The 23,504-nt window shown below is 42.0% G+C and overlaps 1 protein-coding gene across 1 annotated transcript in view; it reads right to left on the minus strand.

The window, feature by feature from the left end:
• Positions 1-216: 216 nt before the first annotated feature.
• Positions 217-23,504, minus strand: part of C9 (complement C9) — a 37,399-nt gene continuing 14,111 nt past the window's right edge. The window contains exons 5-12 of the mRNA XM_048849876.2: positions 22,386-22,524; positions 18,699-18,917; positions 14,634-14,874; positions 12,954-13,082; positions 12,168-12,346; positions 11,260-11,488; positions 2,084-2,269; positions 217-405 (exon numbers count right to left, since the gene is read on the minus strand). Coding sequence (XP_048705833.1) covers positions 2,103-2,269; positions 11,260-11,488; positions 12,168-12,346; positions 12,954-13,082; positions 14,634-14,874; positions 18,699-18,917; positions 22,386-22,524 — 1,303 coding nt within the window. The 3' untranslated portion in view covers positions 217-405; positions 2,084-2,102. The remainder of the gene's footprint in view (positions 406-2,083; positions 2,270-11,259; positions 11,489-12,167; positions 12,347-12,953; positions 13,083-14,633; positions 14,875-18,698; positions 18,918-22,385; positions 22,525-23,504) is intronic.

Genomic DNA, 23,504 nt, shown 5'->3' on the forward strand with positions numbered 1-23,504 from the left:
CACTTGCAGCATGCCCCTGCTAGCTGAACAACGCGGAACTAGGAAACAATAAGTCAAGAGAAACAAAAGATTTAAATGATTTACATTAATATTTCTCCTTTTTTTTTTTCCAATAATGACAAATTATTTTTTCTTGGAGGCATTGGGTAGCATGTATCCCAGTGCTAAAAATAAATAAATAAAGAAAAATGCACATTGAACACCAATCACACCAGCTAATCTCCTTAAACATTTATTTTTATCATATTTTGTTTTTGATTAGCAACTGTTTAAGCTATAGGCACTCATGAAGCATACAATTCCATTGGGCTGATCTCTCTTCTGCCAACAGGAACCTTGAGCAGTAGAATAATTGCAGCGTTCATGCATGTCTTTGAAGGCTGTATTGCTTTCCATAAGAAACACCTGTCAAAAGAAAGATTAGAGAATTCACATAGAGAGTAGCTATCATGTCAATCAGATAGTTTGCCTTATTTTAAATAGTGAATGTCACAGCTTACTGGGAACATGATTTCAGTGTCTCTCTAATATGGTTCTAATGTAGGCTGAACAAGTCAAAGAAGGCCTGATTTTTCAGAAGTGCTTAGCACCTATAACTCTGATTGACGTCAGCTGGAGTTATGGGCGCTTAGCACTTCTGAAAGCCAGGGCTTCAATGTATTTTAATTTGGTAAGGTGATTTGATTGTGCAATACAGTAGGAAACATATTTAGATATGTAGGCTCAGTGTACATTATTATGACATTTACCTCCCGGACTGTGTTATAAACAGGGCCGGTTGTGAATTGCAGGAGTAAAATAAAGCAGTTCCTGTGATTTTAAGGACTTCACAGTTAGCTGGAATGGAGAGGAGGGGCTAGAGGTGTGGCTCCCTTGTTGAGGGATGCGTGGCCCCCACTCAAGCTCTAACTTAAACCACAGGCATGAATGCCCTACGGGCGTTACACTTTTAGAAGACAGCATGGCTGAGCTGCATTCCAGCGTGCCGGTTCTGCTCCCCGTCTTGCCTGCGCCCTGAAAGCAACGTGTCCCTCCTTCCCCTGACACTGTGAGTGAGCGCGCGAGCTGGCACAGGGAGCAGTGCAGCTGCCTCTACCAACAGAGAGTTCCCCATGTGCTGGGGGACTTCTCCAATGGCTGGGCCCTATTGGCTTAAAGCCACTTTGCACCGGAAAAACCTTACAGGCCTTTCCTACGTATTTGCTGTTTTTTGCAGGGTTTTTCTCCCAAAATTAAATAAAAAAACAGTTTTCATCATTTCAAGGTGAAAGACTCAAAGCTGCTGTTAAAATAATACTAGGAAGTCTTACTAAACTCACCAAATAATAGAATTCAGGGTTAAGAACTTTCAACTCCATTGTTTACATCTCATAGAGAGAGAGACAGACAGACAGAAACTGGGAGGCTCAGTCTGACTGGAATTTCAGGGCTCAATTTTCAGCCTGGACTTAGCCAAGATCCCCATTCTTGTACCTGCAATGTTGTGAGCACAACATGGGTCATCGAGATGCCCAGCTACCCAATTTGCAGGTGCACCATAACGGAGCACACAATTATTTGCATCCAAAAATTTCAGACACAAGATGGAAAGTCAGTTTTTAAACACAGTCTCAGAACATGGATCTAAATCAGATATTTAACAGGGTTTATTAATTTCATATGGATGATGCACTATATGGATTTAGATCCACTATTAATTTCATATGGATGATTAATTTCATATGATGATGATGGATTTATGCAGTAATAGCTGGAAACAATAGAAATTCAATACCCAAGTCAGTGGTCCACATGGCAAGGCCGACCAGAGGTTAAACTGTGTGGGTTGAGAGATTTCCCTGGGACTGATTGCAAACACAGCAGCTAATGGCTGGCTTAGCAAGCCATTTGTGTGAGAGAGGCAGAAAGCAGAGAAAGCCAGCTGAAAGGGAGAAAGCAGATGTAAACAAACAGGATTGCACCAAAGAATACCTGACACAGTTCATCAATTTCTCCTTCTACTGGAAGCAAACCTGTAAGGCACCAAATACTGTTTGGGCCAAAGGGCAACAATACATTACCATCACAGTGAGGTGCTACTCACCTTTTTTAGACTTGCACAATTATTTTGCCTGAGAACAGTGGCTTTTTTCGATGCTGTCACCTTGGCATGGCCTGCCCCCTGGTCCTGGAGCAGGATTATTACACTGACGAGTTCGAGCGCGTTCTCCTTGCACGCAGTGGGACCAAGCAGTCCAGCAGCTCCAGCCCCCATCGGTGACCTTTTTATCTGTATTGGGCCAAACCAGCATTAGTCCAGCAACCTGCTGCCTTGGGTGTAGTGGCACTGGTGCAACTGTTCAGGAAGTAACTATTTTGAAGGAGCACAAGATGGAACAGAATTCAGCCCAGACTCTCAACTATGGTGGCTCTAGAAACCCAAAGCAGTAAAACTAATTTTCATCACAAAGAACCAACAGATTGGATGCTGAAAACACATAGGGCCAATGGCACTACTGGGTGCTCAGCAGTTTTGAAAATCCAGCCATATATGTAAGTGTCTAAAAATCAAATGCAGAGCCTCACTTTGGACACCCATTTTGACACAAGGAATAAATCTATTGCATAAGAAGGGGCCATTTCTACAGAGTCGCTTTTCATGGCAGAACTGCATTAAAAATAGCCATTTTTCTTCAGGCCTTGTCTACGCTGGGAACTGGGATTATTTATTCTGCAGAAGAGAAGAATGAAGGGGGGATTTGATAGCTGCTTTCAACTACCTGAAGGGGGGTTCCAAAGAGGATGGATCTAGACTGTTCTCAGTGGTACCAGATGACAGAACAAGGAGTAATGGTCTCAAGTTGCAGTGGGGGAGGTTCAGGTTGGATATTAGGAAAAACATTTTCACTCGGAGTGTCATAAATATAAAGGGAAGGGTAAACCCCTTTGAAATCCCTCCTGGCCAGGGGAAAGCTCCTCTCACCTGTAAAGGGTTAAGAAGCTAAAGATAACCTTGCTGGCACCTGACCAAAATGACCAATGAGGAGACAAGATACTTTCAAAAGCTGGGACGAGGGAGAGGAACAAAGGGTCTGTGTCGGTCTGTGTGCTGCTCTTTGCCAGAGACAGAACAGGAATGGAGTCTTAGAACTTTTAGTAAGTAATCTAGCTAGGTATGTGTTAGATTATGATTTCTTTAAATGGCTGAGAAAAGAATTGTGCTGAATAGAATAACTATTTCTGTCTGTGTATCTTTTTTGTAACTTAAGGTTTTGCCTAGAGGGGTTCTCTATGTTTTTGAATCTAATTACCCTGTAAGATATCTACCATCCTGATTTTACAGGGGGGATTTCTTTATTTCTATTTACTGCTATTTTTATTAAAAGTCTTCTTGTAAAACACTGAATGCTTTTTCATTGTTCTCAGATCCAAGGGTTTGGGTCTGTGGTCACCTATGCAAATTGGTGAGGCTTTTTATCCAACATTTCCCAGGAAAGGGGGGGTGCAAGTGTTGGGAGGATTGTTCATTGTTCTTCAGATCCAAGGGTCTGGGTCTGTAGTCACCTAGGCAAATTGGTGAGGCTTTTTACCAAACCTTGTCCAGGAAGTGGGGTGCAAGGTTTTGGGGAAGTATTTTGGGGGGAAAGACGCGTCCAAACAGCTCTTCCCCAGTAACCAGTATTAGTTTGGTGGTGGTAGCGGCCATTCCAAGGATAACGGGTGTAATATTTTGTACCTTGGGGAAGTTTTGACCTAAGCTGGTAAAGATAAGCTTAGGGGGTTTTTTCATGCAGGTCCCCACATCTGCACCCTAGAGTTCAGAGTGGGGGAGGAACCTTGACATGGTGGCACAGTGGTGGGATTAACCTGAAATCATTTGAGATCCAGTTGAGATTTTTTGAACTAGAAATACAGATTTTAAAAAGGAAATTTTTTTTTCTTTGGAAAGAAAGTCCAGAAAGCAGCTTTGAAACTGAAAGCAGCTTGGTTTCTCTCTGCTTTGTGGCCAAGCAGAGACAAAAGGGGATTATCTTGTGAATTGCAGGTTTTCTTTGCCTGGAGGCAGGGTACTTAACTCCTGCAGGGAAATTCACAGTCTTCCAATCCAGGGTTTTTTTTTTTTCTTTTCTTCCTAAAAGTAAATAGGGTGTGTGTGTTCTACCCATTTGCTTTTTCTTTGGGCTGGGTAAGCAGGTTTCCAAGCAGTTGGAGGTTTTTTGCTTTAATTTGGGCCCAGAGCAGAGACAAGGGAATTGTCTTTTTCTGTAGGCTGACAATCACTATCAGAGAATAGGTATTCTATTCCAGCACAGCAAAATTTTACAGCCAAGTTTTGTTTGTTTATTTCTAAACCTCGGGTGTAAAGTTAGTAAAAACAGAGAGGTTAGAATGGCAAAATCCGCGGCTTGACTACAGCTCGAATTAGCCAAATTTCAGGCTGAGGAAAGACAAAGGGAACATGAAAGACAGATAGAACTCATGCAGCTGAAGAAGGAACAAGAAAAGGAGGCAAGGAAGCATGTGGAGGAGGAGAGGGAAAAAGAGAGGAAGCATGTGGAGGAGATGGAGAGGATAAAGGCCCAGCAGAATATACCAACAAACCCTAGCAATCCTTCTCCAGGTACCACTTCCCATCCCAGAAAGTTCCCCACCTACAAGGCAGGTGATGATACTGAGGCCTTCTTAGAAAACTTCGAAAGGGCCTGCCTTGGGTACAACATCTCTGCTGACCAATACATGGTAGAGCTGAGGCCGCAGCTCAGTGGACCCTTAGCTGAGGTGGCAGCTGAAATGCCTAAAGAACACATGAACAAGTATGAACTGTTTAAATCCAAGGCGAGAGTCAGAATGGGGATAACACCCGAGCAGTCTCGTCGGAGGTTCAGAGCCCTAAGGTGGAAACCAGACATGTCATTTACCCGACATGCCTACCACATTGTGAAACATTGGGATGCCTGGATATCAGGAGCAAGTGTTGAATCTCCAGTAAATTTGCCCTTCCTAATGCAAATGGAACAATTCTTAGAGGGTGTTCCTGAGGAAATAGAAAGATACATCCTAGATGGGAAACCCAAAACTGTAATTGAGGCAGGAGAGATTGGAGCCAGATGGGTGGAGGTGGCAGAGAAGAAGAAAACTGGTTGCAGTTGGAGCGGAGACCAGAAGGGACCACCCCAGACCACACCCTATTACCGGGGGCCGCCCAAAGCCCCACCTACCTCCCAAAGAGCCCTCCAGACCCCTTATCGTCCCACCACCCCGTTCTCCAGCAGCCCTCCTCGCCCCAGTGACCCGTCAGCTGGACGATGTTTTAAATGTAACGAGCTGGGGCATGTAAAGGCCAACTGCCCCAAGAACCCCAACAGATTACAGTTCATTGCACCGGAATCACACCAGAGGTCCACAGGCCCAGATACCTCCCAGATACCCTTGGAGCGGAGGGAAACTGTGAGTGTGGGCGGGAAGAAGGTCACCGCGTGGAGGGACACCGGAGCACAAGTGTCAGCTATCCATGCTTCCTTAGTGGACCCCAATTTAATCAACCCAGAGATCCAAGTGACGATTCAACCCTTCAAGTCCAACTCTTTCAATTTGCCTACAGCCAAGTTGCCTGTCCAGTACAAGAGCTGGTCAGGAATGTGGACTTTTGCAGTCTATGATGATTATCCCATCCCCATGCTGTTGGGGGAAGACTTGGCCAATCATGTGAAGCAGGCCAAGAGGGTGGGAATGGTCACCCGCAGCCAGGCTAAACAAGCCGTGAGGCCTAGCTCTGTTCCGGAAACTTCTATCAGGACCCAGTCAGAGTTGATGGACCTGGACCCCAGGCCAATGTCTGCAACAGCAGTAGTGGATCCAGTCCCAGAGACCCAGACGGAACCAGTCCCAGAACCGGAACCAGCCGAACAACCAACACCAGACCCCGTGTCAGCACTGAATCCAGTACTTGCAACCTCAACAACAGAGGGCCCCACCGAACCTGAACTGGCAGCAGCCGATAACCCGACCCAAGAGGCTCAGCTGGAGCCTGAATCCCAACATAGTGCACCAGCGGAGAGCGGTTCACAGTCAACAGAAACAGCTCCATCCCCTATATCGCTTCCAGAGGGACCAAGCCTAGGTCCACAATCCCATGAGGAACTGATGTCTCCAGCATCAAGGGAACAGTTCCAGACCGAACAGGAAGCAGATGAAAGCCTCCAGAGAGCTTGGACGGCGGCACGGAGCAACCCACCGCCTCTCAGCTCTTCTAATCGATCCAGGTTTGTTATAGAAAGAGGACTTTTATACAAGGAAACTCTTTCTGGTGGACACCAGGAAGACTGGCCTCCTCAGAACCAGTTGGTAGTTCCAACTAAATACCGGGCCAAGCTCTTGAGCTTAGCCCACGATCACCCTAGTGGCCATGCTGGGGTGAACAGGACCAAAGACCGTTTGGGGGGATCATCCCACTGGGAGGGAATGGGCAAGGATGTTTCTACCTATGTCCAGTCTTGTGAGGTGTGCCAAAGAGTGGGAAAACCCCAAGACCAGGTCAAAGCCCCTCTCCAGCCACTCCCCATCATTGAAGTTCCATTTCAGCGAGTAGCTGTGGATATTCTGGGTCCTTTTCCGAAAAAGACACCCAGAGGAAAGCAGTACATACTGACTTTCATGGATTTTGCCACCCGATGGCCGGAAGCAGTAGCTCTAAGCAACACCAGGGCTAAAAGGGTGTGTCAGGCACTAGCAGACATTTTTGCCAGGGTAGGTTGGCCCTCCGACATCCTCACAGATGCAGGGGCTAATTTCCTGGCAGGAACTATGAAAAACCTTTGGGAAGCTCATGGGGTAAATCACTTGGTTGCCACTCCTTACCACCATCAAACAAATGGCATGGTGGAGAAGTTTAATGGAACTTTGGGGGCCATGATACGTAAATTTGTAAATGAGCACTCCAATGATTGGGACCTAGTGTTGCAGCAGTTGCTCTTTGCCTACAGAGCTGTACCACATCCCAGTTTAGGGTTTTCCCCATTTGAACTTGTATATGGCCGTGAGGTTAAGGGGCCATTGCAGTTGGTGAAGCAGCAATGGGAGGGATTTACACCTTCTCCAGGAACTAACATTCTGGACTTTGTAACCAACCTACAAAACACCCTCCGAACCTCTTTAGCCCTTGCTAGAGAAAACTTACAGGATGCTCAAAAAGAGAAAAAAGCCTGGTATGATAAACATGCCAGAGAGCGTTCCTTCAAAGTAGGAGACCAGGTCATGGTCTTAAAGGCGCTCCAGGCCCATAAAATGGAAGCATCGTGGGAAGGGCCATTCACGGTCCAGGAGCGCCTGGGAGCTGTTAATTATCTCATAGCATTCCCCACCTCCAACCGAAAGCCTAAGGTGTACCATATTAATTCTCTAAAGCCCTTTTATTCCAGAGAATTAAAGGTTTGTCAGTTTACAGCCCAGGGAGGAGACGACGCTGAGTGGCCTGAAGGTGTTTACTACGAAGGGAAATGTGCTGGTGGTGTGGAAGAGGTGAACCTCTCCATGACCCTTGGGCGTATGCAGCGACAGCAGATCCAGGAGCTGTGCACTAGCTACGCGCCAACGTTCTCAGCCACCCCAGGACTGACTGAACGGGCATACCACTCCATTGACACAGGTAATGCTCACCCAATTAGGGTCCAACCTTACCGGGTGTCTCCTCAAGCTAAAACTGCTATAGAACGGGAGATCCAGGATATGTTACAGATGGGGGTAATCCGCCCCTCTGAAAGTGCATGGGCATCTCCAGTGGTTCTAGTTCCCAAACCAGATGGGGAAATACGTTTTTGCGTGGACTACCGTAAGCTAAATGCTGTAACTCGCCCAGACAACTATCCCATGCCACGCACAGATGAACTATTAGAGAAACTGGGACGGGCCCAGTTCATCTCTACCTTGGACTTAACCAAGGGGTACTGGCAGATACCGCTAGACGAATCTGCCAAGGAAAGGTCAGCCTTCATCACACATCTCGGGCTGTATGAATTTAATGTACTCCCTTTCGGGCTGCGAAATACACCCGCCACTTTCCAAAGACTTGTAGATGGTCTCCTAGCGGGATTAGGAGAATATGCAGTCGCCTACCTTGACGATGTGGCCATATTTTCGGATTCCTGGGCAGACCACCTGGAACATCTACAAAAAGTCCTTGAGCGCATAAGGGAGGCAGGACTAACTGTTAAGGCTAAGAAGTGTCAAATAGGCCTAAACAGAGTGACTTACCTTGGACACCAGGTGGGTCAAGGAACTATCAGCCCCCTACAGGCCAAAGTGGATGCTATCCAAAAGTGGCCTGTCCCAAAGTCAAAGAAACAGGTTCAATCCTTCTTAGGCTTGGCCGGTTATTACAGACGATTTGTACCGCACTACAGCCAAATCGCTGCCCCACTGACAGACCTAACCAAAAAGAAACAGCCAAATGCTGTTCAGTGGACCGGAAAGTGTCAGAAGGCCTTTAACAAGCTTAAAGCGACACTCATGTCTGACCCTGTACTAAGGGCCCCAGACTTTGACAAACCGTTCCTAGTAACCACAGATGCGTCCGAGCGTGGTGTGGGAGCAGTTTTAATGCAGAAAGGACCTGATCAAGAATTCCACCCTGTAGTGTTTCTCAGCAAAAAACTGTCTGAGAGGGAAAGCAACTGGTCAGTCACTGAAAAAGAATGTTACGCCATTGTCTACGCTCTGGAAAAGCTACGCCCATATGTTTGGGGACGGCGTTTCCACCTGCAAACCGACCATGTTGCACTGAAGTGGCTTCACACCATCAAGGAAACTAACAAAAAACTTCTTCGGTGGAGTTTAGCTCTCCAAGATTTTGATTTCGACGTCCAACACATCTCAGGAGCTTCTAACAAAGTGGCTGATGCACTCTCCCGTGAAAGTTTCCCAGAATCAACTGGTTAAAATCGTCCTTGAGATGTGGAAAATATTGTTAGTCTTTATGTACTTGGTAGTATATTTAGAGATGCATGTGTCTTATTAACTCTGTTTTTCCTAGAGCTCCAGGAAGAAATCCCAGCCAGTGTTTCACCCTAGCTGAGATTTGGGGGGCGTGTCATAAATATAAAGGGAAGGGTAAACCCCTTTGAAATCCCTCCTGGCCAGGGGAAAGCTCCTCTCACCTGTAAAGGGTTAAGAAGCTAAAGATAACCTCGCTGGCACCTGACCAAAATGACCAATGAGGAGACAAGATACTTTCAAAAGCTGGGACGAGGGAGAGGAACAAAGGGTCTGTGTCGGTCTGTGTGCTGCTCTTTGCCAGAGACAGAACAGGAATGGAGTCTTAGAACTTTTAGTAAGTAATCTAGCTAGGTATGTGTTAGATTATGATTTCTTTAAATGGCTGAGAAAAGAATTGTGCTGAATAGAATAACTATTTCTGTCTGTGTATCTTTTTTGTAACTTAAGGTTTTGCCTAGAGGGGTTCTCTATGTTTTTGAATCTAATTACCCTGTAAGATATCTACCATCCTGATTTTACAGGGGGGATTTCTTTATTTCTATTTACTGCTATTTTTATTAAAAGTCTTCTTGTAAAACACTGAATGCTTTTTCATTGTTCTCAGATCCAAGGGTTTGGGTCTGTGGTCACCTATGCAAATTGGTGAGGCTTTTTATCCAACATTTCCCAGGAAAGGGGGGGTGCAAGTGTTGGGAGGATTGTTCATTGTTCTTCAGATCCAAGGGTCTGGGTCTGTAGTCACCTAGGCAAATTGGTGAGGCTTTTTACCAAACCTTGTCCAGGAAGTGGGGTGCAAGGTTTTGGGGAAGTATTTTGGGGGGAAAGACGCGTCCAAACAGCTCTTCCCCAGTAACCAGTATTAGTTTGGTGGTGGTAGCGGCCATTCCAAGGATAACGGGTGTAATATTTTGTACCTTGGGGAAGTTTTGACCTAAGCTGGTAAAGATAAGCTTAGGGGGTTTTTTCATGCAGGTCCCCACATCTGCACCCTAGAGTTCAGAGTGGGGGAGGAACCTTGACACGGAGGGTGGTGAAGCACTAGAATGGGTTACCTAGGCAGGTGGTAGAATCTCCTTCCCTAGAGGTTTTTAAGGTCAGGCTTGACAAAGCCCTGGCTAGGATGATTTAGTTGGGGATTGGCCCTGCTTTGAGCAGGGGGTTGGACTAGATGACCCCTGAAGTCCCTTCAACCCTGATATTCTATTCTATACGATACGCTGGGGGCCAGATCTTCAGCTGGTGTAAACTGGTGCAGCGCCATTGAAGTCATGGAGTTATGAGGATTTACACCAGCTGATAATGTCTAATTCACTATTGTAGACACAATTTACACTGGTGTAGCTAACCATCCATGACATATAACTGGATAAAATGCCCTGGTGCAAATTGTACCACATCAGTGCAAATTGTGTCTACACTAGGGGGTTGCACTGGTTCAGCTCCACCAGTGGCTAAAAACCCAGTGTAGATGATGTAGACTATGCTTTATATAAATAGCTACGATTACCTTAGTGTTTGTATTGTTCCTTACACTTACTACATTATAGCAAATACTGAGTAATGTTTTTTAGTTATCGAAGGCTTTGGGCAAATTGTGAAGGATGAGCGCTACAGGGCAGAGAGTGTTACAGGCCAGGTAGAATGTCAAAAGAAGATTGCTTTCCCTGCCATTGTCCTGTGTGTTAATAGGTAGCAGGGAACAGTTGGTAGCAGGGCTGGAGCACAAGAGAGACTTTGTGACGTAGAGATGGGACTTGAAATGTTAGGCTGCCTACTTATTGGCACCTACAATATACTGGACCAATGTAGCTGTAAGCCTGCATTATGTGATCATGCAACATGAGGCATACATTTGTAAGCACTGGGCTTTTGCAGAAAACCTGAAGAAACCCAGCTAGGAAAATGGAAATGGCTCTCTTGCCTGAATCTGATTCTCTGCTTTGGTTCCATGCCATTGCCAGTCGACATTCTTGCTCAGTTAATTTTCTTGTTTGAGAGAGTTTTTGGATATCTTTACAAGGCACAGTAATGGACAGGGGATAGAGAGATGAATCTCTTCTCCACTTAACAGAAATACTTTACAGGCTAAAAACTAACTTCCATCCCTCATGCCCAGCTGAATAGGTCAGCAGAGTGTGTAAATCTGTTCTTAGATATAAGAACTTACAGATCGTGTTTAATTCTGTCTGGATAAAGACCATATTTTCAAAGTATGCTCCAACATACATGCTGACAACATCTTAATTTATGTCTGCTTAGAACATTGACAGTGCATGAATATCTACTAACCTTCATCTACTCTTGATTTGGGGATTTGGCAGGCATCTCCCTTAAAATAGCTGGAGCATAGACATATGCACTCTCCATCCACCAGCAACAAGGTACCACCATTTTTGCAGGGTTTGCATTTGCACACACTGTACTCTGTAATGTATTCCTCAATGGCTCTTTCCAGATTCTGTTTCTTTATATGTGCATCTTTCATGTTTACTGGAACAAGAGTATATATTGGAGATGGCTGTAAAGGAAAAAAACCCATACATTATAGACATTATTTCCCCTATAATCATGTCTAAATCCTTTCCTTATACAAATCTTTAGAAAAAGTTATTTTAAACAAATCCTTTCTTCTGATAACATGAAGTCTCCTTACTTATAGTTTGCACCATGTATCTGGTATAACGATTGGATGTGGGTTATTTTAATCCTGCAGCAATGGCATGCAGACCAGATAGCTCAAGATTCAGATCCCCATAGTTGCACCCAAAATACATTACAGAGCCCACTGACATAGTCTTCATCCAAAGAATGGGTTGGAAAATGATATTGACTATAACATTCTTATATAAATAAATCAACAGTGCACCCATCGCCTGGAATGCTCTGTTCATTTCTGGTCACCTTATCTCAAACATGTTTATCTAAAAGATACATTCTAGTTCAAACAAGAATTATTTCAGGGCAGTTCTATGGCCTGTTATACAGGAAATCTGACTAGATGAACACAGTGGTCCCTTCTGGCCTTAGAATCTATTAATCCATTAAGAAAGACCAAAGCTACTAAGATGAAGAAACTAACTAACAGTTAATGATAAGCAAAGTAATTCTTGATATTTTCCTCACCATAGGAAAGGGAACTTTCACAGGTAATTATGATATATGAATTTGTAACATGGCCTAGAAGAAACTCTCCTTACCTTCTGCTGGATCACCACTGGAGCATCAATCAGTGAGTTAGCCCACTGTATATAATCCTCTACATCAACCACTTTGGCATTCCTCAGTAGCATTTCTTTTATTTTCACAGAAAAATCAATCTTCCCTCCCTCAACCAAAGAAATGATGTCATCAATAACTTCATCATCATCATGAGTGTCTACAGAGAGAGAGCGCAAGCGAGAGAGAGAGAGAGAGAGAATGACTGGAAGTTTAATGGCCACAGATTCTAGCACAAATCAGCTCACGTCTCCCCAAAGTGACTAGAAGGAAGATTCCATCCTATAAGACTGTGGTGAAATCTCATTTAACTTTGCTAATTCTCCATCATTTGTGAGAAATCTCATTTTATGAATTTTGCAATCACACCAAAATGCCAAAAAGGTAAGAAAAGAAAAAGGGCTTCTAAGGGGTTAGCATGGCACGGATGGACAGGTGGGTAAACCAGATGTCACAGAAATGGATGTAGTACACATTGTTTAATGAGTGGCATAGTATCACCTGAGCTGCACTAGGAAAGGATAAAGGTTAGACTGGCCTGGGTAGCACAGCTAAAAGTTGAGTTGCATGAACAGAGCAGTGCAGGGAAGCCTGCAACACCTGCCTGTCCTGTGCTTGGTATTAAATCCTTCTCCCTCAGCCTTTTATGAACACTGTATTAGCTTAGACATTTAACTGGTTTTAAAAGAAGGGGAAGAAATCAACATCCTCTCTCTTTAAGCAAAAGAGTTTGCAGTTTTGATCACACAAACTAAAGATACACTTACAATTAGATTTCCTGTTGATGCTTTTGCATTTACCACCTTTTACACCACCTTGGAAAGCCAACTCTTTATTTACTAGACTGACATCTAAATGATAACCGAGACATTTCTTTACATCATCTTCCGTGACTTCTGCAAATGCAATTAATTTGGAGATCATTAGGGGAAAATGCATATTTGGTTTTAAAAACAAGAAAATAAGAAAAAATGAATATGATTTTATACTTCTTGGGAGCCAAGTTTCAGGACTGCTGAAAAAACGTGTTGCCTTCATTCTTCCACTGTCTTTCACCCCCTCTCCCTCTCCCAGGTTATGAATTCAATGCAGTTTGCCTCTGGAGTTTCGACCTATTGGTGGGCTGCCCAGTGATTAGGAAAACTCTAGGAACACTCCCTCTACTCGCAACTCCTTAAAAAGTAACATTCTCCTGTTCTCCAGGGCTGCCCTTCCTTGAGGGATAATTCTTCCCCTCTTTCCTCTGGGGATTGTGTCTTTCTCTGTTGCTTCTCATTTCTTTTTTTATGTCTGTTGTATCACTGAATCCTCTCAATCTTTTCCTTCCCCATCACCCGGTCTTACCCAAACTGTTTCCTGGATATTCCCCTCTTTCTACCATAAAGTTAATGTAACTTTATTAATCTGTTCCATGCCCGCCCTCCCACCCCATCACGACCACTCTTATTCTACCCTTTCTCTCCTACAGCTACTCTTTTCTATCTATTGATCGTAAATAATTGAAGTCTAATCTTGTTCTACCACTGCAGTCAATGGGAGTTTTCCCTCAAGATCAGTGCCTCAGAGAGCACCTATCACCATAGTATCTAGCTGGTGAACATAAGAATATAAGTATGTATAAAGGACTTCTCTGTCCCAACTCCTTGCTTATTGCCTGGGCTGACAGGGAATTTTAATGCCATAAGGGGCATGTATTTATTTGTTTGGCTTCAGAATTCGCATGAGAATTATTTTTTTGTTTATTTTAGAATGATCACTTCAATCTACCACAAAAGCCATACCTCCCAACACTGTATGTGAAGAAGGATTAAGTTACTGTTTTCCTATCTCAACCAGAGAAAAATTCCAATATTAACATTAAAGGCTGTAAAAAAGTTCCAACACAGCCAAATACAGCATCTGCATTCAGTGAGGTTCTCGATTTTACTACCAATTTAGATGTACAAAGAGATCAAATGACAAGTTACCTATGATCACAAATTGAATTTTGTAGTTCAGCTAGCATTAGGATTTGGGATCCTCTATGAACCAGACCACATGGTCACCAATCACTAGTAATATTTGAATACTGTAGTTTTTAAATAAAAGGTTTTCACGGATGACAGACTTCCATTAAGATTGTTATAAAAAGATGGCCTTAAAGTGAATGAGCCAGATTCTGATCTTATTTACACTGGTAGAATTCCCGAGTGACTCCACTGATTCCAATAAAGTGACTTTGGTGTAACTGAGATTAATGTTTGGCTCAGGATTTTAATTCTGAAAACGAATGACCAAGGCTCCTATCCTACAATGAGGTACACAACATGGTCATTCCCTTGCACCTGCATGGAGTCTCACTGACTTCAATCAGGCTCTGCACAAGGTTCTGTCTCCACATCTCATATTGCAGGATTGGGGCCTATTTGTTGATCTATTGGCTATAGGCAGAGCAATAAAATGCATACCTTTTAACTTCATGGCATAATTATCCAACACATACAGAAGTTCGTATTTTCCTCCCACAGTCCCAGAGACAGCATAATGTGTTCCATACATTTCTAGAAATCTAAAGTATTCCCCCTTGTCATATTCAGTGGGCAGATACTTCACATCTTCAAGGAAAGCATCTGTTAGCTGTACACGCTGACTTCGCATTTGGAATCTTCCCAGTTGTATTTTTCCTTTGACATACAGAAAGGTTTGTTTCTGTACAAAAGGCACAATCAGACATGTTTTACTCAAAAGACAATGCAGAACTTTCAAATATTGTATGGGATACTCTAGCATTTTGGGACCAGGACAAACTTGTTTAGACAGAATAAGAAGTTCCCTAAAACTTCACCTAAAACTTAATCTGAAGAAGTAGCAAGAAGTTTGGATAATTTTAGGGTTTTTTTCCGTTTTTGCACAACTCTCCACTTCCCAATTTCAATAAATCAGACTCGTTGTGTTCTACTGTTTTCAGATATCACGTGTGTAGGTTTGTTTTTTTTTTAAACCAGATTCTCTATAAAATACTTCCCAGACTTAATTTTGTGACATACAAAAATAATTCAAGCCAGTTTGCCAGATAATGGGCCCTGTTCCTCCACCCTCAGAAGTCAATGGGAGATATGCCATTGCCTACAATGGGAAAAGGATTAGGATCTTCCTTTTTTGGAAGTGCCCTGCTACTCTTAAACTGTCAGAATGAAGGGTGTAGCTCCATTTTCAAAAACACACATAATGAAATCAAATCCAGCAGATTTCCTACTATGCAAAACAGTAAGTCATATGAGTGCCACACTCTACTCTAACTAGATGTAATACTACATACAAATCATCATTATGACTCATACATGGCTGATGTTGATGCAAACAGAAAAGCTCATATCGCAGCCCAGATTAAGGTTGGGGTATTGAATATTTCATATGCCTAAAGATAGGAGCATAAAACATGAAACAGTCTCACTTAATGGTGCAAGCAAATGCATAAATCCAAAGCCTCAAGTCAACATTAAGTGAAACAAATCCACACAAAAGGACAAGACTTTCTAAAATAGGAGCCTAAAGTTAGGCTTCCCACTTATGGGGAATGTTTTCAAATGTAGGCATAGGCTCCCAAGACCTATTCCTATCTAACTATGGTACTTATATTGTCCTCATTAAAGTAGAGCCTAAATATCTCAGAATCTTCAATGTTTTTGAAGCCAATACCATTACCCTCATTTTACAGGTTTCAGAGTAGCAGCCGTGTTAGTCTATATCTGCAAAAAGAACAGGAGTACTTGTGCCACCTTAGAGACGAACAAATTTATTTGAGCATAAGCTTTCATGAGCTACAGCTCACTTCATCGGGTGCATGCAGTAGAAAATACAGTGGGGAGATTTTATATACACAGAGAACATGAAACAATGGGTGTTACCATACACACTGTAATGCGAGTGATCAGGTAAGGTGAGCTATTACCAGCAGGAGAGGAAAAAAAACCTTTTGTAGTGATAATCAAGGTGGCCCATTGCCAACAGTTGACAAGAATATGTTAGGAACAGTGTGTGTGTGTGTGTGGGGGGGGCAAATAAACATGGGGAAATAGTTTTACTTTGTGTAATGACACATCCACTCCCAGTCTTTACTCAAGCCTAAGTTAATTGTGTCCAGTTTGCAAATTAATTCCAATTCAGCAATCTCTCGTTGGAGTCTGTTTTGGAAGTTTTTTTGTTGAAGAATTGCCACTTCTCGGTCTGTAATCAAGTGACCAGAGAGATTGAAGTGTTCTCCGACTTTTACAGAGGACAACAAGAAACAGAGAGGCTAAATGATGCAGGAAGTCTGTAGCAGAGAAGGGAATTGAACCCAGGTCTCTGGCTAGTGCCCTATCTACTAGATAATCTATTCTCATATATAAACTAACCACTATGCCACTAAATAATAGGCTTCATTTTCAAACATTTAGCTGCCAGGAAGTTGTCAATGGGAATTTGCTGGTTGCTTAGCACTTTTGAAAAGCTGGCTACTTATTTATGAATCCAAATATGAAGTTGGGTGCTGAATTTTAGGCTCCAATTTTTGGAAATCTTGGCCAAGCTCCACTTTACCAAATTGTATGACTGACTATGGTGCTACTTCCACTGTTGCTCTAGAATGTAGATCTGACTGCCAACATGTGATATTGGGAGTAGAACTTCCACTGCTCATGAAGCACTTGGAATAAAAAGATTCTTGTCATTAGCATTCAGTAGTGTTAAGGCTTAAATATACTCCATGAGACAACCATTAGTGACAAATGTAAGTCCTGAGACATTTGCAGACCTCATCCAAGGGAGGGCAGTGGTACACAAACACATCAACTAATAGATTACAGTGAAATACTAAGAAATGTAGCCCACTAACAGCTGAACTTACTGTCAAAAACAATGCTTAAATAGCCAAATACCTTACAGCTTTAGAGATCCTTAACCAGCTGTTCCTTTTCCAGTCACCACCCAGCTTTCCAGTCTGTATCCCATTGCCAACCCCTTTTAAAAAGTCAGGGTCTTTTTCCCCATTGACCTATTACTGCTTTTTCTCAGTGGTGTATCATTATTTTACATTATTCACTTATTCCTGGGTAAGATGAAGAAAGCAAATAAAGGTTAATTTATAAAAGGAATTTACACCTAAGTGACAGGACAGTCTCATCCACTTGTCCCCCATCATAACACAGGGAGGCTTGTTGTCCCCTGTCTCCTTCCTCGACCACCTAAAGAGGTTTATGAGTCCTGTCTGTCAGTTAGGGGCGTTGTTCATGCTTTTAGATCTTGAGCTCCTGGGTTCAATCCCTACAGACAACCTGACTGAGGTACACCTTGCCTTTTAGTATTATTTTCATAGTGGGTCTAATCTTTTGCAAAATGTGTACTAGCCCTGCGTTTTCTATTACCTTCTTGTAACTTACTGGTTAGAAAGGGTATTTTAGGCTGAAACTTGATCCAGATTAAAATGGGTCTCACATTTATTTCTTGATATGAAATTCAAGCAGAAACAAACCCTCATCTTGTGATCAAACAAACCCAAATCTTGTGATCAAAGATCCTCAGCCCCATTAACTCCACTTTGTAGCACTTTGGCAGTGCAAAGCAGACTTAAAGCAAGCGTAAGAGGCCATGTGCTATAGACAGAGCAATAAAATGCATAAAGGCAATCAAGCCTTTGGTGGCTTGCGTAATGCTCTGGTGGCATAAAGCTGATGTACCTGCCACCCATCCCCACCACAGGCCTTGGCATAGTGTGTGGCCAAGGAAAGGGAGGCTTGCTGGATTGCTCTTGGACTCTGGTGATCCTCAACTGCTGGAATGGACTTTGGAGGGGGAGGGATAGCTCAGTGGTTTGAACATTGGCCTGCTAAACCCAGGGTTGTGAGTTCAATCCTTGAGGGGGCCATTTAGGGATCTGGGGCAAACACTGGGGACTGGTCCCGCTTTGAGCAGGGGGTTGGACTAGATGACCTCCTGAGTTCCCTTCCAACTATGATATTCTATGATTCTATGACTCTTAGGAGCCGTGGCAACTGGTGCAACTTAGAATAGTCCTTTGTGACCTGTTTCCCTCTGAGATGTGCTGTGCAACAAATGGCTGGTCCTGAAGATCTGACCTTTGGGTTATTAACCTACATGCTCCATCAAGAGCACCCAAGCTTTGCCTGCCTGGGTCTTCATTGCAATTTGTTACTTAAAGGCTGTGTCTAATTTGCACACAGTGGAATAGATCACAACTGTTCACTGATAAAAATGGATCATTGCATGCTGATATCTTTGGTTTCTGGCAACATCAATCCATATTGAAGGCCAAGGTGGTGAAATAGGCTGCATTTGACCCACATTTTGGCTACTCCTGAAGTAAACTTTAATCTTTACATTGCCAACATTTTGCCAGTCCCCCCTATATCGTGTGAGGAGGGCAACAGACATCCTGAACAGTTCGGAAGATTAATACCTGTATAGCCCAACAGTATGCGAATTTCAGATCCTATGAAATTACTACATACAATGTTTTATGCCATTGAGCTTACCCTTTCTTTGGAGTACTGGAAGATATAATTTAGACTTTCATTCCTTGAAAACTGGTAGCCAAGGGAGCTGTTTATAGATGTGGCCTGATTGTTTTCAGTAGGTGTGTATTTTACTGACATGGAAACCGAAAAATATTCTTGTTTTTCATGGTAAATCTCTTTTATCATGGTCACACGATCATAGTAGAACTCAGTTGTGAATCTTTTCTCAGCTTTTGTCTTAGGAAAAAAGAGAATAACAGATAAAAAACCATGTATAATCTATTTAACAAAACCACAATAGCTTGAAACTTATGTAATGAACAGATACTAAAACTGCATGTTTTATTCTCATGTCATCACAAATCGTATGATAAAACAAACAAACAATCTATATAAAACAGGTGCTGAGGAGCATATAGTAGATGAGGGTCTAGGGACTGATAGGTATAATACTAAGTCAGTTTGTATAGGATTTGGACCCAAACTTCAAGAAATAGAACAACATTAAGTCCATGGAAAACAGAAAAGTTTGTTTACATGGTTGCATTGTCATTTCAAACAAGTAAAATATTAATGAGGGCTGGTCAAAAAAGATATCCATTGAAACTGTTTTGAGATGGAAAATTGGGTTTTTGACAAAATGAAGTTTGGTTGGCTTGTTTGTTTTGCAAAAAGTCTCTTTTCCATGGAAACTTTACATTTTTTTGTTGAAAAAATAAATGTCTGAAATCAAAAATATTTGGATTTGGTTGTTGTGCTATGGTGCCTCATGGAAGCTGTAGTTTGGTTTTCCTCTATGGGCTATGCTCCCTACCCTGGCCACATCTCCTATGATTAGGGTTGGTAGAATTTGATTTTTTTTAAAATAATTTTGATGGATAATATCAATGTTTATTTTAACCATTTTTGTTATTTTTATCCACTTAAATTTCACAGTTACAGAAAATTATGGGTTTTCATCAATTTTTATCCATTTAAATTTTCAGATTTGTGGGAAATTACTGTGGGGGTCCATATCATTATTTAATAACAGACATGGATTTCAAAAAGCTAATGCTTTATAACTCTTAAATCACAAATAGTCAACATCACATGTCAAAATACACAAAGTAAATAGCTTTAAATCAAACTAAGATTTCAAGCAGCATTTTTCTTATGTTGCCTATTGGTAAGTTTGGATGATCATAGATGGAAATACTTTTTAGTTGGTTTGTGTACGTATGGTGAAATGGACATTTACCAACTTTTATTGATAAAAAAAAATCAAACCCTTCCAAGTCTACCTATGATGCACCATGGCCAGAGACGCCCATAATGGAACAGTCTCTTCTCATCCTGAGGGGAGACTGTGGTGCATCATGGGAGTTGTAGTTTAATCAGGTAGTCTGGCCTATATAGGAAAATGGGAGCATGAGGCATGTGAACCACAACTCACATGGGCACTCTGCCAGCATTTCCAAATGGAAAGAATTTGGTTTTCAGCTGAAAAATATGTCAAAATGTTCTGTGGAAAATTTTGATGAAAACAAAATTTTCTGTCTAATGAAAGCCCATTTTCTGACCAGCTTTAACTAGTATGTGAAACAACTATTGCTGCACTTTGGTCTTGATTTCTCTATAGAACAAGAAGAAAACTGGAGATTAGATACTTTCAGAATGTAAAGGTGAATATTTTCAAAAGTGACTAGTGATTTTGGGTGTCAATATAAGGTGCTCACTGCAGTCTGAAACACTTTAAAGCAGCCTGTCTTTTAGAAAATGCTATATAGCTCATCTATGAAAATCAGACTCCTTTAAGAGCTGTCAAGTTGGCAACCAAATCAGTAATCACTTGAAAAACTTGGCCAAAGACTGCTGTATGGAGGGTATAATTTGGATTTTACTTTGACAACACAAGAATCTCACAGAGCTTTCATGGAGAAACCAAAATCATTTGCAGAAATGTCATGACAAGTTTCATACTGTTGCTTCAGAATTTACCATTGTGTTACATGGTTGGCATGATTTTTTTTTAATCTTTGCTCGCAGTCACTGAAAATGCCTTTTATATGTGACAAATGCTTGTCAAACTGTGACCATTTTGTAGATTCAACTATGACATGCATAATTTAATTTCATTTGGCAATTTTAATTATTTTTGCCTTTGCAGGGTATGTGTAAAAGGCAAAATTATCCAGTTTCACACGTGGCACGAATGTATCATAAAACTCTAAAAAATCAAAACAAATGGAACTCCTTCTCCCCCTCCCACCCCCAACATCTGGATCAGCTCAGCTGTTCATAAGTAAGCTAAGTTGCAGTGACTTTTCCCCCCTTTTTTCTTTTTGCTTCAGTTGGTGTAAAGTCTTCGCTATGTAAAACTGGGAAAGTGCCATTACATTTAAGGGATTATAATCTTCCATTTCCTATTAGGATGTAGATAGGAATCTTTATGGAGTCTCAACCTCAGAAATGAAGCAGAATTGCCATTTTACCTTCTTTTATCTTCGGTACCTGTCTATGGCTAATTCTGAATACCTGCTTTTAATGTTAAATAAAAATACTAATAGTATCATATTTTTTGTATTAGCAGAATATACAGGTTTGGTAACAAAGAAGTGCTACCACCATCAAAAATAAATACACATGCTGCATGGCAAGGCTTTATGGGTCAGATTTAGCTACCTTTACTTGTATTGGCACAGAGCCTTAGCTGCTGTGAAGTCAATTGGATACATAAGTTATAACTGCTCAGGTACAGAAGTATTTCTCCAGGAAAAAAGTTTAACTAAAAAGTAGCTTTTAATATTTTTCAGGAATTTCTTCTTGAAGCACCCTTAGATTGCCACCAAGTGACTTCTTGCTTATGTAGACGCAGAAAACTAGGTAGCGATAGAATAGTAGTTATTTTTAGCTATAAACTGAATTGAGGCTGAGCCACCAAAGGGATTAGCATCCAAATCTCCTAGAAGGCTTTGAAAAATCTTCATCTGAATCTGCAAAGGAAAGGTGATCTAGTGGTTATGGGACTCAACCGGGGCTCAGGAGAGCTAGACTCTCTGGGAAAGTTACTTAATTTCTGTGTGCCTCAACTCCCCATCTGTAAAATGGAGATAATAGTGCTCCCTTCTTCCCACCTGTTCTCTCTGTCTTGACTATTTAGAGTTTAAACTCGTTGGGGAAAGGACTGTCTTTTACTATGGACTGAGTGAGCACACTAAACTTAATGGGTAAATGGGCTACTTCTACACTTGGAGCTGGAGGTGTGATTCCCAGCTCACATACACACACTCGCTCTAGCTCTCATTGAGGCAGTGTACTAAAATAGTAGCGTAACTGTGGTAGCCTGGGTAGCGGTGAGTAGCAGCACGGGGTAGCCGCCCCCCACACAAACCCACCAGGCCCTGTGGTACGTAGTCAGGAAGGCTAGCCCATTCTGCTGCTCCAGTTACACTACTGTTTTAGTGCATGACCTCAATGAGAGCTAGAGCGAATGTGTGTGCAGGAGCTGGGAATCACACCTCCAGCTCCAAGTGTAGAAGCCACCTTAGTTGAGACCCCTAGGAACTACCATTAATACAAATAATAAATTCTGTTCTCTTCTGAATTCTGCCAAAATCTTACTACAGAAGATTTTTTAATGCCTGATTTAAGAGAGAGTTTTGACATCCTGTTGGAAAACTTAATCTCAGTCAACCTTCTCCTAATTTTTACACAGAGACATACATCGTAGTTGAGAAAAGCAACGTTCCATGGCTTGCGGTAATAGGTCCTGGTATTCCCATCACGCACTCGGTCACAAACACCATTAAAATACTCATTTTCAAATGGGCTTGCCATTGGCTGCATCCCTAGAATGTTGATTCTAGAAGGAAAATAAAGTAACGTGTTAAACTTCAAAAAGATGGTGTTAGCACCGTTAGCCTGTAGACAGTGGTATTATGACCTAGAAAAGCCAAACATGAAAATTACATGTGACAACCGACAAAAAACTGAATCCTGCTGGAATTTAAAAGCTGGAGTTCCTGTTGGTTCAGCAATGATATTAAAGATCCCATGAGACTTTTCACAAGAGTGAGGGTTTGCCATATTATTTTGCCCTGAGCCAATGTATTGCCATAGTTCATCTCAAAAGTTACTGGATTCAATGGTGCTACAAGTGTACCATGCGTTTTGCAGGTTACATTTGTTTATAAAGATTGTTAAGGGTGCCTGCCAGGAGCTTGGGATAGAAACTCCAATAGTATAAATCAAAGGACTAAGTAGGAAGCAGTATGTCCTAATGGATAGGGCACTGCATTAGGACTCAGGAGAGCAGCTGGGATGCTCAGTGACACTAGGCAAGTCACCTCTTGGGGCCTTAGTTTTCCCATCTGTAAAATGGGGATAATGATATGTCCTTTGTAAAGCACTTTGAGGTCTGTGGATGAAAAGTGGAGGAGTGAAAAAGTGATTGGTATTATTAATAAAAATGAAACACAATGGGATCCTTTGAATGAAAGGAACCCTATAATAAAGACCTATTTCTTCTCCAATAACTATTCATAGCTAGCAATCTTTATGGGATCAAAATAAAGATATATTTTTCCCAATACACTTTTATCAGATTGTTTCTAAATACTCAATATTATATTGTATATTACTATATTTTGCAATATCAAATGTGTACAGAAGCCACCCAGCCTTCAGAAAGAATACACACCTAATTTTATCCTAGACTCTGCTCAGGAAGAACAACGAGGAGTCCTTGTGGCACCTTTAGAGACTAATGAATTTATTTGGGCATAAGCTTTCGTGGGCTAGGAGCGATGAAGTGGGTTCTAGCCCATGAAAGCTTATGCCCAA

The sequence above is a fragment of the Caretta caretta genome, chromosome 5, assembly GCF_965140235.1.
Source record: "Caretta caretta isolate rCarCar2 chromosome 5, rCarCar1.hap1, whole genome shotgun sequence".
Lineage (NCBI taxonomy): Eukaryota > Metazoa > Chordata > Testudines > Cheloniidae > Caretta > Caretta caretta.